Genomic DNA, 12,878 nt, shown 5'->3' with positions numbered 1-12,878 from the left:
AGTAAACGTAGGCTCCTGGGCCTCGACCTGCCATGTATGCACGACTTCGGGCAAATCTCCATTCCCTCAGGCCTTAATTCCTTCTTTATTAAATGAAGGGTTGGTCTAAATGAACTTCAAGGTCCATCCCAGCTCCAAAATGCTGTCATGTTATGACCCTTTATTTCTGATTACTTAAATTACTACAGAAAACATTTCATGCATGTGAGATTATCACAACCTATGGCTTTCGTAATTTTTCACTTAGGACAATGATAGACTCCTCAGTCAATAAAATAATTAAGGTGAAATTATAGCACTGAGTCATGGCATAGCCCTAGGTGGAGGCAATTAAACAAAATGCAGGGAAGAAAATCGGAAGAAAGCTAAGAGAATGCTTTTTCTTCTCTGCGTATACTGGAATTTGTTTATAGCCCATTCCTAAATGAATGCAAAGAGGAACAAAATATCTAATGATGATGAGACCTAAAAGGACAGCAACACAGAGTGGCCTAGCGGAGGTTTCCCTTTCTTTATTCAGAAAGGATTTGTCAACTACCCACTGCACTCTCGACACTGGCTGGACACTCGCACACAAGCACTCCAGGCTGCCCTTCTTTCTCCTCTTCAACTACCCAAATTCGATGCATTCTTTCTGTTCGCCCTTCAAGCCCCACTTCCTAAGTGAAAATTTTCCCACCTCTTCCATCCCTCTCCTCTGCCCCTTTCATGCTTGTTGTCTGGACCACTCACATTTGTCATGTGTCATTAGCTGCTGCCTGTGTTTCTTTTGCACCAACTACCCTGTAAGTTCATGAAGACAGTTGTTTTTTTTTTTCTCTATATCTCACAGTGACCGGAACGCGCATGTTAGGGCCAGTGACTTTATTCAACTCATACGTAGGTACAGACTGAGCAGATACATTTGCAGCAGCTGGTGGCACAGTGGTTAAGAGATCGGCTGCTAACCAAAAGGTTGGCAGTTTGAATTCACTAGCCACTCCTTGGGAACCCTGTGGGGCAGTTCTACCCTGTCCTGTAGGGTGGCTATGAGTCAGAATCGACTTGACGACGGTAAGGGGTTATATCTCACAGCACAATGCTTTCCACAAGGCTGATGCTCAGTAATCATTAACTAGTTATTTACGAAACCTTTGGAGGTGATTTCGTACACCTCCAAGTGAAAACGGGACTCATTTAAAAATTTCTTCTTGAAAGATTATGCTCTGTCCCTTGGTAAACCTAGTTAACTGTTAACTCTCACTAATAAGAAGTATCTTCATGTAAAATCAAAATAATTCACACAGGAAATATTTATTGAGTACTCATTTTACTCTAGGCACTGGAGATTAGGTGCCTGGTTGCAAAGGACCTGGCCAAAATAATAGTAAGGCCTGAGGAAAGATAAACAGATAAACAAACATGGTCCCAACCCCCCAGAGCTCAAAACTTCAGTGGGAATACAGTTATATAATCATAAATATAATTGTGGAACCATTTGGGAGTAGGTACAAAATGCAACGGAACTAAAAAAGCTCCTAATTCTGCCCTAAAAAAGGTAGGAAAAGCTTCCCCCTGCATTTGAGCTGACCGTAGAAGAGTAAGTCAAAATATGCCAGCAGACAAATGAGGGCAAAGGTAACAACAGTGCAAGAGAACACACCGTGTCCTGCGTGTTACTTAGAGATCGGTGACTAAAGGAGAGGAGTGGGGCAGGATGGGGCTGGGCAGGCTAGGTAGGAACTAGGACATGAAAGGCTTTGTATAGCCATCAAAAGAATTTGGTTTTATCCTGTGGACAATAGGAAGCCATTGGCAAATTCGGAGCAGGTTAATCAGGCTTGCATATTAGAAAAATAACTCTGCCCAGGGTCTGAAGAAGAGATTCCAAGGGAATAAGACTGGTGTTATGGGTGAGGTTATGTTTCAGCTTGACAAGGCCATGATTCTCACTGGTTTCACAGATGTTATATAATCCTCCATTTTGTGATCTGATGTGAGCAGCCAGTCAGTTGAAAGGGAAGTCTCCTTGGGGGTGTGGCCTGCATCCACTATATATGGATGCTCTGGCAAAGCTCACCTTCTGTGGGTCCTGTATCCAACTCTGGTTCTTGGGACGTGAGCCAGCAGCCTGCCATCTGACCTGCAGACTTTGGGATTCGCCAGCTCCTGCAGCCCCGTGTGCCAGCAGCCCACCGTCTGACCTGCCGATTTGGGGTTTGTCGGCCCCTACAACCATGTGAATCAGGAGAAGCCTCCAGCCTGATGCCTGAGCTGCAGATTTGGGACTTAACCAGCCTCCACAGCTGCATGAACCATTTCCTTGAAATAAATCTCTTTATATATATATATGGTGTCCCTAGGAGTGAAATAGATGAGAAATCTACTAAATATTTACTTGATTTATACAAGCGGAAGAATTCTAGGTTAAGTGAACGCCAGTCTAACTTGAATTTCCAGAATAGAGAATCATAGCCCCTCAGTCAACTCCCAAATTTGAACCAGTTGACAAACCCACAACCCCTTGAATGAAGGGGAGGCCAGGTCTCTTTGAGGAAGGACCCCACTACATTGTCAAAAATTTGTACCGTTAATCTTTCTTAGAGTCTTCCCCAAAGAGATCTATGGCCTTTTATGAGAGGGATTGTTCATTGGGGAAAAGGAAATAATCAGACTTTTGGGGGATTACTGGACACTGGCTGTGAACTGACATTAATTCCAGGAGCCTGCATATGTATATGCTCTAAACCAGTGTCCAACACATGATGCTTTTTCTCCCATAGCCAGGATTCATGGGTCCAGGAATCAAGGATTTGAAATGAGAGTGTCAGCATTCACTGTTACCCCTAGTGACCTACTCACAAAAGTTTTGCTTCCTGTCCCTGTGACCCTATGCTCTGTGTATATACAGGTCTTGGTTCCAAAGGGAGGAATGCTCCCATGTCAGACACATCACTGATTCCATTGAACTGGAAGTTAAGAATGCCACCAGGCCACTTCGGACTCTTCATGCCTCTGGATCAACAGGCAAAGAAGGGAGTTGCTGTATTGGCTGGTGTGATTGACCCTAACTACCAAGGGGAAATCAGATTGGTGTTGTATAATGGAGGTAAAGAGGAGTATGTCTGGAATACAAGAGATCCCTTAGGACATCTCTTATTAATGTCAAGCCCTGTGATTAAAGTCAATGGAAAACTACAGCAACCCAATTCAGACGTGACCCTTCAGGAAGGTTTGGGTCCTTCCACCAGGCAGAGAACCATGATGAGCTGAGGCGCTTGCTGAAGGCGAAGGGAATACAGAATGCGTGGTGGAAGAAGGTAGTTCTAAACATGGCTTCAAACTCTTTTGCTCTGGTTCGAATCCCTGCTGAGAATTTGCATTTCCACCCCAGATATATGGAGTCAGAATCTACATTTTAGAAAGTTCCCCAGGTGATTCTTACATACAATAAATTTTGAGAACCACTGCTCTACAAATGGTTTTCAGAATTGGTCCCTAACCAGCAGCATTAGCATCACCCTGTGAAGTTGTTAGAAATGCAAATTCTCTGCAGGGGTTCACCCAGAACAAACCGGTTTGAAGCCCTGGTTCTAAGTACCAGCTATGACCACGTGACCAGTTGCAGAAATACTAAAAACAATTCTCAGCAGGGTGATGCTAATGCTGCTGGTTAGGGACCAATTCTGAAAACCATTTGTAGAGCAGTGGTTCTCAAAATTTATTGTATGTAAGAATCACCTGGGGAACTTTCTAAAATGTAGATTCTGACTCCATATATCTGGGGTGGAAATGCAAATTCTCAGCAGGGATTCGAACCAGAGCAAAAGAGTTTGAAGCCATGTTTAGAACTACCTTCTTCCACCACGCATTCTGTATTCCCTTCACCCTCAGCAAGCACCTCAGCTCGTCATGGTTCTATGCCTGGTGGAAGGACCCAAACCTTCCTGAAGGGACACGTCTGAATTGGGTTGCTGTAGTTTTCCATTGACTTTAATCACAGGGCTTGACATTAATAAGAGATGTCCTAAGGGATCTCTTGTATTCCAGACATACTCCTCTTTACCTCCATTATACAACACCAATCTGATTTCCCCTTGGTAGTTAGGGTCAATCACACCAGCCAATAGAGCAATATACATGTGTGTCACAACATGGCCATATACATCCACATATAGATCTGTGGTCCCATAAGGTTATTAAAAAAAAAAAAAAAAGCTCAGAAATCCCGATTGGAGAACGGGATGTAGCAGATTGAGGCATGTCACACTAGACAATCACGACAATCTTTAAGAACAAAGAAAAAAACGCTCCCAGCTGTTAAAGGATTGGCCCCACTGAAAGCTACAAGGCTAAGGATACCAGAGGGACGGACATACCTCAGATATGGAGAAATTGCTAATGACACGGATTGAAGACCAAACACAAAAGTGAATCCCTCTCAGCATGTTGAAGATAACTGCCAAGCCAAGAAGCTTGTTCAAGATGCTTAAAGAAAAAGTAGGACCAGGCTACGATATTAAGTTTAGCGCTAGCCCTGGGTGGTTTACGTGCTTCGAACGATGTTTTTTACTGCATTGTGAAAATAAATGGTGAGTTTGTGAGTGCTGATGTGAAGGCAGCAGAAGAATTTGTTGAAACCTTAGATATACTAATTGTAGAGGGAAGTTATTTGCGTCAGCAAATTTTTAATATGTACGAAAACTCCTTATTCTGGAAACAAATGCTTGAAAGGATCTTCATCCATTATGTACTGTTCACACAACGTTCAAATTACATAATGTCCTATTTCACAGAATACATTGTGGATGTTAAATGACTCATGACTGTATAGCAAATATCTTTGTTTTCTTCTTACCCTTACTCCATTACTTATTATAAAATATAAGATATAAACAGGGCTAGTACATTTTCAGTTTTATGCACGTTAGTTGTATCTTGTTAGGTGCAAGTATGACTTTATAATTGTCTGTACTTAGAGATTATGCATGGTTTAAGGAGATGGGTACAGGTGCCAAATGGACAAGGGGTGGACCATGATGGTTAAGGTTATGCATCAACTTGGCTAGGCCATGATTTTCTGTGGTTTGGCAGATATTATGTAATCATCCTCCATTTTGTGATCTGGTATAAGCAGCCAACCAGTTGAGAGGGGAGTTTCCTTGGGGCTGTGACCTGCATCCAATATATATGGATGTTCCGGCCAAGCTCGAGCTTTCTCGATCCTGCATCTGACTCATCATCCTCTATCCTCTGGCTCTGGGGACACAAGCCAAGCAGCCTACCATCTGACCTGCTGTTTTTGGATTCGCCAGCCTCTGCAACCATGTGAGTCAGGAGAAGCCCCCAACCTGATGCCTGACCCATGGATTTGGGACTTGCCAGCCTTCAGAACTGTGTGAGCCATTTCCTTGAAATAAATCTCTCTACATATATATTTGGAGTCCTGGTGGCACAGTGGTTAAAGAGCCCAGCTGCTAACCAAAAGGCCAGCAGTTTGAATCTACCAGTTGCTCCTTGGAAACCCTATGGGGCAGTTCTACTCTGTCCTATAGGGTTGTTATGGGGTCTCTGTGAGTTGGAATTGACTCTATGGCAATGGGTTTTTGGTTTTATATATATGAATACACACTTCACTGGTTTTACTTCTCTAGAGATCCCAGCCTAAGACACCCGGAGAGACAATCCAGCTAGTAAGGGGACTTTTGCCATGGTTTCTGCAAGAAGTGGCAAGAGAACGAGAAGGGGGCAGCACTCACTCTGTGTTTGTCATAACCTCCACGTACCATTTAGTTAAATTTTCTGTGTGGTGGGTATATCTTATTCCACCAACTGGATTAAACTTCTTATAGGTCAACACAGCACCTGTTGTTGTTGTTAGGTACCATTGAGTTGATTTTGACTCATAGTAGAACTCCCTCATAGGGTTTCCTAGGCTGTAATCTTTTTTTTTTTTTTTAATCTTTACCAGAAGGAGCCCTTGGCTGCTAACTGAAAGATCAAGTGGATCGAACCCACCAGCTGCTTTGCCAGAAAAAGATGTGGCAATCTGCTTCCATAAGATTACAGTCTTGAAAACCCTATAGGGCAGTTCTACCCTGTCCTATAGAATTGGTATGACTCGGAATTGACTCAATGGCAACGGGTTTAGTTTTGGAGTTTGGTAATCTTTACTGGAGCAGATCACCAGGTCTTTTCTTCCACAGAGCAGCTGGTGGGTTCAAACTGCCAACCTTTGGGTTAGCAGCTGAGTGCTTAACCATTGTGCCACCAGGACTCCTTCAGGACAGTACCTATGCCCCCACATTCTCTCCCTAAAGATGGCTAGGAAGTGAATATGGGGATTAGGGTGGGAAGTGAAAAAGAGCCATCTCTAAATGTCTGATTAGTGGTACCAGTACCACTGATGGAGGGTTTTTGGTGCTGGGGCTGAAAGGGGTGCAGGCATGAGGATGGGTGGGCCTGGCATTGAGTGTAGAGGTGCCTGTGGGAAGGAGGACATCTGGAGTTAGGACACAGGAGAGACATCTGAGTTAGTGATATGCATTTGTATCATAAACACTCAGTGGTGGAATGAAGCTGTAGGGATTATTGCTGAGATGACCCAGGAGTTGTAGGTAGTGGGAGAAGAAGAGAGCATCAAGAACAGGGCCCTTGAGAGAATGGTAGGACTTTAAAGGTGGGCAGAGAGAGAATGAACGAATGATGGAGCAAATGTCAAAAACTGGTAAAAATTGGTGAATCTGGGTAAGGATATATGAAAGATCTCTGTACTATTTTTGCAATCTTTCTGTAAAAAAAAAAAAAGTTAGAAATAATTTCAAAATGAAAAGTTAAAGTGAAAAAGGTCCATAGGATTGGCATCTGAGAGGTCACTGGTGGCCTGGTGGAGCAGATTCCGTGGGCGGTGAGAAAAAGGCCTTCCTGAGGGGTGTGGAGGTTAGAGGGGACCTGGGGAAATGGGAGCAGTGCAGTCCGCACTCCAGCTCTGAGCTGAGAGGGAGAGTGTCACCCAAGAAGGGAACCTGGGGAGGCTTTCTTTCATCTTGTTTTTTTAATTTTAATCAGAAAGGCTTAAACACATCTGCATGCTGGAGAGAGTAAGAAAATAGATAGAGGGCAAGGAAAGAGAGAAAATGTGCCTGAGACATTGTGCCTCAGCAGCTGAGAGGACCAAACTGGCCTGAGGCAGTTGGAGCCTGGGGACTTTCACTCTAAAACCCTGAGAGTTGGCGGCCACCGCCATCGTGTTCTATGGAAGAGTCCTTTATGGGTACCTCAGATCTTTACCCCAAGTCAAGTCATCCGTGTTCACTTAACCTTGCCACACAGGGCTTTTTGTCCTGAATCACTTCATGCTCCTGTGAGTCTTCACGGGTTTTCCACATCTCAGAACTGGGTCCTTGCTGGGCAGTGACTCTAGCAGAACAAAGGACTCTTCCCAGGCAAGGAGCATGTCAATGAAAAAAAAAAAAAAAGAAGACACTTCCTCAATTAAGTAAGGCTTCAAAGGGTAAAGCAGGATTTTTTTTTTTCTTGTCTCTAAAATAATTCTTGATTTTTGCAGGCAAGAAAAGGTACGATAGTCTCAATATAGGACCTTCCTTAATGACTGTTACATCCTGAGGCATCTTCCCACTTTTCCAAAAAGCTATTAATCCAACATCATCACTGCATCTCCTGTGCTTCTTTTATTCATCTGAACACCGAGCCCTGACACTGAAAATTACAGTCCGTTAATATTTGTATTCTAAGCTTTCTTAACATTACCAGATGGAATTTCTAACCCAAGCTTAAAGTACTTTACATTTATTGTTAATAAACACAACAGAAACTTCTCCATGTCAGAGCTGACCTTGGCCCTCAGGCACAATTCTCAGGCCTCCCGGGGTAAGTTAGGGTAACTAAGAGTAAGTGCAGCCTTGATTTTACAGCAGATGAAACTTCTGGTTGAGATCAGAACACGTATTCTCCGCGCCCCACCCCCCTTTAGGCCATGTGAGCAGGAAAGAGTAAGAGAGAAACAGCCAGACACTACCTTTCACGGGGTATGGGCAGCCTTCCCTCAGTCTTCCTAGTGTGAATGAGCGTTAATATCTAAGGACGGGTCTTACTAAGAAATTATCATCCCAGCGTTAGGCATCAGGAATTGCCCATGTTTTTTAAACTCCAGTCACTGGCCCCTGCTCTGTGTGTGACATGAAGACTGACTGCCATTAAGCAGTTACTCTGAGTGCATGTAGCTAGTCCTGATTGCGAGCATTGGTAACAAAAGAACCCCAGTGAGAGCAGGATGAAGTAGAGGATTTCAGCGCCGATGGAGATTAAATAGCCTGAGAATAAAAAAAAATGGCTTTGTATATTAACTTCAGGGAACTCAGGTCTTGCCACCTAAAGCGTGACACCTGATGCCTCCATTGTAGGGAAATAAACCTTCAGTAAACCCCAGCTCTCAAGTAGGCTACTTGGAAGGTGAGCGAAATCCCATCAAGCCCATAAATGTCTTTCTTTCTGGGGACTGAAATGCCATCTCTGGGTACTTCCATTTGCGTGAATAGCAGATTTAACACTTGAGACAATTGAAGTTTCATAAAGTGATGAATCCCTTGGCCTTGTTGACAAAGCACCCTATGAAGAGAACTACTGTGGTCTGAACTGTCATAATAACATGATTAAAATCAAGTGGTAACCCAAGATTTCAGGCCTGGTACCCTAGAAAAGAAGTATCTGATAGTTTTTCTCTTTTATTTTGGTGGGAGTGAGGCTAGAACTAGGAAAAGTACAATCAGATGGCAGCAGAAAAAGAGTTCCTGGTCACTTGTTTCTCAAGTGTATAAAAGGCTGAGCAATAAAAAAGTAAAATAAAACCAGTAGCTGTCAAGTCAACTCCCATTCATGGTGACCCCATGTGTGCCACCATAGACTTGTGCTCCATAGGGTTTTCAAGGCTTTGACCTTTTGGAAGCAGATCACCAAGCCTTTCTTTTGAGGTGCCCCTGAGTGGGTTCTAAGCACCAACCTTTGGGTGAGTGATCAAGTACTTAACCATTGGCACCACCACCAACTCTAGTGCAGTTAAAGGCTGAACAAATATTACAAAGAATAACGTTATCAGCATCAATTAATACTAATAGATATAGCCAAGGAGGGCTTCGCTGGCCTTCATGAACAATGATGACAGCCATGAAAAGAGTGGTTCATGAACACACTAAAGGACTGAAAACTAGCAAGTTTCCTCTGGATCCGCTAGCAAGAGGGGTGCCCGGGGGGCTAGGTCCTTGCAGAGCTTTCTTGCCACTTTTTCCCCATGTGACTCAATACACTTCATGGAGGAAAGGACGTTTTCTTAACTAGAATACAGAAAAAGAAGTTTCTGTCCATTTTTTGGAACACCGCGGGAAAAAATTTATAGGAGCACATCAGAACCTGGCCAATCACCAAGTAAGCTCAAACTCGAAGGAGAACATATGCCAAATTTCAAATTAGAAATTATCCTTACTTGAAAATTTGACATAAGAATATTGTACACTATTACTGATTTGAATTTAACCATCTCAGCCTTATCATTGTAAGATTTTATTTGAAATAGAATCCTTGTCAATATTATCCAGGACTAGAACGAGTCTTCGCAATTGGATAAATATTGAATAAATACGGAACTCATTGCGTTAATCTGATCACCCTTCAGAGTGAGCAAAAACAAACAATTTGAGTAAAAACATGACTTATTTGCTTCAAGAATTTTTTTTCCTAAATGATCCAGATAACTGGTGTTTTTCGATGAACGGTACATAGATACCGACCATGGAGATTTTTTGTGTGTGTGTTCAGAAAGGGAGAAATATATTGTAGTTGTATAACATGCTGATGCACACGGTCATCTTACTGTTTTCAATAAGCATTTAATCATTCTTTCCAAAGGCCTCTTCACTCAGCTCGTTTTTCACAAATTAATGAGTGCTTTATGCCTTGGGAAATATTTCTGAATGGCTATATAGTACAATATAGTTACACAGTGTATCTATTATGCCCGCAGTACATTTTGTTGTTATAAGACTTTGAAAAGCATAAAGACTGTTCTGAAATTGAAATATTTCCCCCAGATGTTTGATTGACTAAGCACAGGCTATATTAAGGAACAGAAGCAAAACAACCCTTGTGGTTTCACAGATGTCCTTTTATGGTCCTCTGAATAAAATTGCATTCGTTTCATTTAGTGAAGAGGTCATTTCTAGCTTCCGACTTAAAGGTCTAAGAAGACCTGATCATCTGAATTGTATCTCATACTAAACGTGTACTTGGTTGGGAAAGGAAACCGTTGATGTTCTTTTCAAAGTTAAGATTTTTGAAAAAATATTTATCTTAGTTAAAATAAGCTTGCATAGCTTAGGTAGCTTTCCTTTTTCTTTGCCTGCAGCTCCTTGAAGATAAAGCTAGCGCTCCCCTCGCCTCTATAACAGAACACTTCACAACTTTCTAAGTCAACGTCTTATCCTTAAGATAAAGCCCATTCTAAGCTCTCTGTTTCTGTCCAGGCCCATAGTCTCTGTTGCCAGGAGCTAATCGCTTTCTGTTGCCTAAAACCGGAAAATGACCCTCTGTACTCTTCTTTCAGTTCCCTGGTCACTGTCCCAGAAGTCTCAACCCCCAGTATGAGAAACACTCATTTAAAATTCATGAAAAGTGTCAATCTTTTATTTTGACATTAATCAAAAACATCTTTTCAGAATTACCAGGAGCAGTGGTCTCAACATGAAAACACAAAATCAAGCAATGTGCCCAGACGTCAATCTTCTGAATCAACAGACAACCAGCAACCTTCCAGACCAGCCAAGCACAAGATTCGAAAGCAGCATAAACGCCAGAATGGCCTGAAAGCTTTAATGACTAAAGACCTAGTTGCCAGTCAAGGAAACCAGGATACCACACCCAGACAGCAGCAAAGCCAAAATAAGCCTATTGACACTTCAATAAAATGTGAATCAGTTGTGATTATGAATGCCCCTAACAAGGATTTACAAGACTCAAGTGCACTCAGGAGCTGGAATCCCAAAGGAACCCCCAATAAATTGGCTCCACCAAAACAGGCTTTTGACAAGGTACCATATAAAAACTCTACTGGCTTTCCCTCAGTGATGAATATTAATAAAGACAGGGGGCACAAAGACCAAGAAGAGAAAGGATTTTCATATCAGCAGCTACACGTCAATGCTGTTTCCAATATGGACTTGAACTACGTTAATGAACTTTCTAAGACACAAGTGCCCCTGAGCCAGAAAGGTTCTCAGCCTGTATATAGCATCAATGTTAACGGAACAACTGAAAACAAGAAGCAACCCAAACAGATTTATGCGGAGACCAAATATAAGAACTTAGAAATGTTATGGTAAGAATTCCTCTTCCTCTGTGGGCTAGCACAAGTGGTTTTCTAGAGGAGAAATGGTAGGCGCTGGCAAAGGCAGGAGGAGAATGGGAAGGGGAGTGCTTGGGGGTGGTCTGGAGGAAAAACCCACGTAACACCTCCCTTGGCCCTGATTCCTGCCTAAAACAGTCCCCTTTGGATTTATGCCTTTTCCCTTCTCCATATCCTCTCTTTTTTTTTTTTTTTCCACCATAGTTAAGCTAGAAGTTGGAGGGAGGGGAGGTCAGAAAGACCCAGTCAAAACAGATCAGTGTATTTTGAAGACTGCAAGTAATTTTTAAAGGAAACAAATTATCTCCAACACTATAATGGCCTATCCTATAGAAATAATCTAAAGTACAGACATCTAAAATCCCAACAATAGGAAAATATTTAGATAAATTATGATATTTAGTATCATATAGACATTAAAAATTATGGTATGAGGAAATACTTCTATAAAAAGAAAATAGTAGAGTACAAAAATTACACTGAAGGCCTCTACTATGTTAAAATGCACACGAAGGAAGATAAGTAACCAAAAAATCAATGGTGGTTATCTCTGGCAAGAGTAATTGGTATTATTTTTTATTTTTTTTATGTTTTTCTATGTATTGTTCAAGATTCCTACACAGTATAGTAGTACGTAGTAGATTTACTACTCTAATCAGAAAAAAAGAAAAATTGTTTTAAAAATCAGTTCAGGAGACATTTATTGATGTCATTCAATCAAATAATTACACACCTAAAATGTGCTAAAATGTAGTGCTAAAATGCTATAGAAGAAAAAACAAAAGCTTGCTGCATGGGAACCTTCAAGGAGCTTACTTTCATGGTGGGGGGGCAATTTCACACATAGGAATTGATCAAAAGTGCTAGATTTGGTGATATGGAATGTACATTTTATAAGATCTAGAGTTAGCTTCTAGAAAAGATAGTGCTAGATAGCAGGTGTCCTTGTCTTTTTTCCTGATTTTAGACACATGGCCTCTTAACATTTTTACCATTAAAAATCATACTCGGTTTTTGGTAGATAGGGAGAAAGGAAATTCCCTCCTATTTCTTTTGGCAAAGAGGTTTTTTGGTTTTTTATCATAAATGGGGATTGAATTTTATCAAATACTTTTTTGCATCAACTGAAAAAATCTCCTTTAGTCCTTTAATGTGACAAAATATGTTAACAGATTTTCTAATATTATACACAACATCTGTTTATTCCTAGGCTTAACCTTGCTTGCCATACTGTATTTTGAATAAATTGCTTGATTTGATTTGTTAACACTTTGTTTAGGAGTTTACTGCAAAAGTGAGATTAGCCCATAATTGTCCTACCTACAAATGGCCTTGTCTGGATGTGTTAGGAAGATTATACAGCCTTGTAAAATGAGTTGAGGACTCTTACCTCTTTTTATAGCCTTTGGAATACTTCATATACAATTGAAATTATCTGTTACTTGAAGGTCTGATAGAATTTTCCCGTAAAACCTTGGGTCATGTT

The 12,878-nt window shown here is 41.5% G+C and overlaps 1 protein-coding gene across 3 annotated transcripts in view; it reads left to right on the top strand.

Moving 5' to 3' along the window:
- The window catches only part of JHY (junctional cadherin complex regulator), a 77,467-nt gene that overhangs the window by 42,369 nt on the left and 22,220 nt on the right, over nt 1-12,878 (top strand). For all 3 annotated transcript variants that reach the window (XM_064268368.1, XM_064268367.1, XM_003418201.3), the window contains one exon: nt 10,707-11,365. In XM_064268368.1, coding sequence (XP_064124438.1) covers nt 10,707-11,365 — 659 coding nt within the window. The remainder of the gene's footprint in view (nt 1-10,706; nt 11,366-12,878) is intronic.

This window comes from Loxodonta africana, chromosome 15, assembly GCF_030014295.1.
Source record: "Loxodonta africana isolate mLoxAfr1 chromosome 15, mLoxAfr1.hap2, whole genome shotgun sequence".
Classification (NCBI taxonomy): domain Eukaryota; kingdom Metazoa; phylum Chordata; class Mammalia; order Proboscidea; family Elephantidae; genus Loxodonta; species Loxodonta africana.
This window is presented reverse-complemented; position numbering and strand designations above follow the sequence as displayed.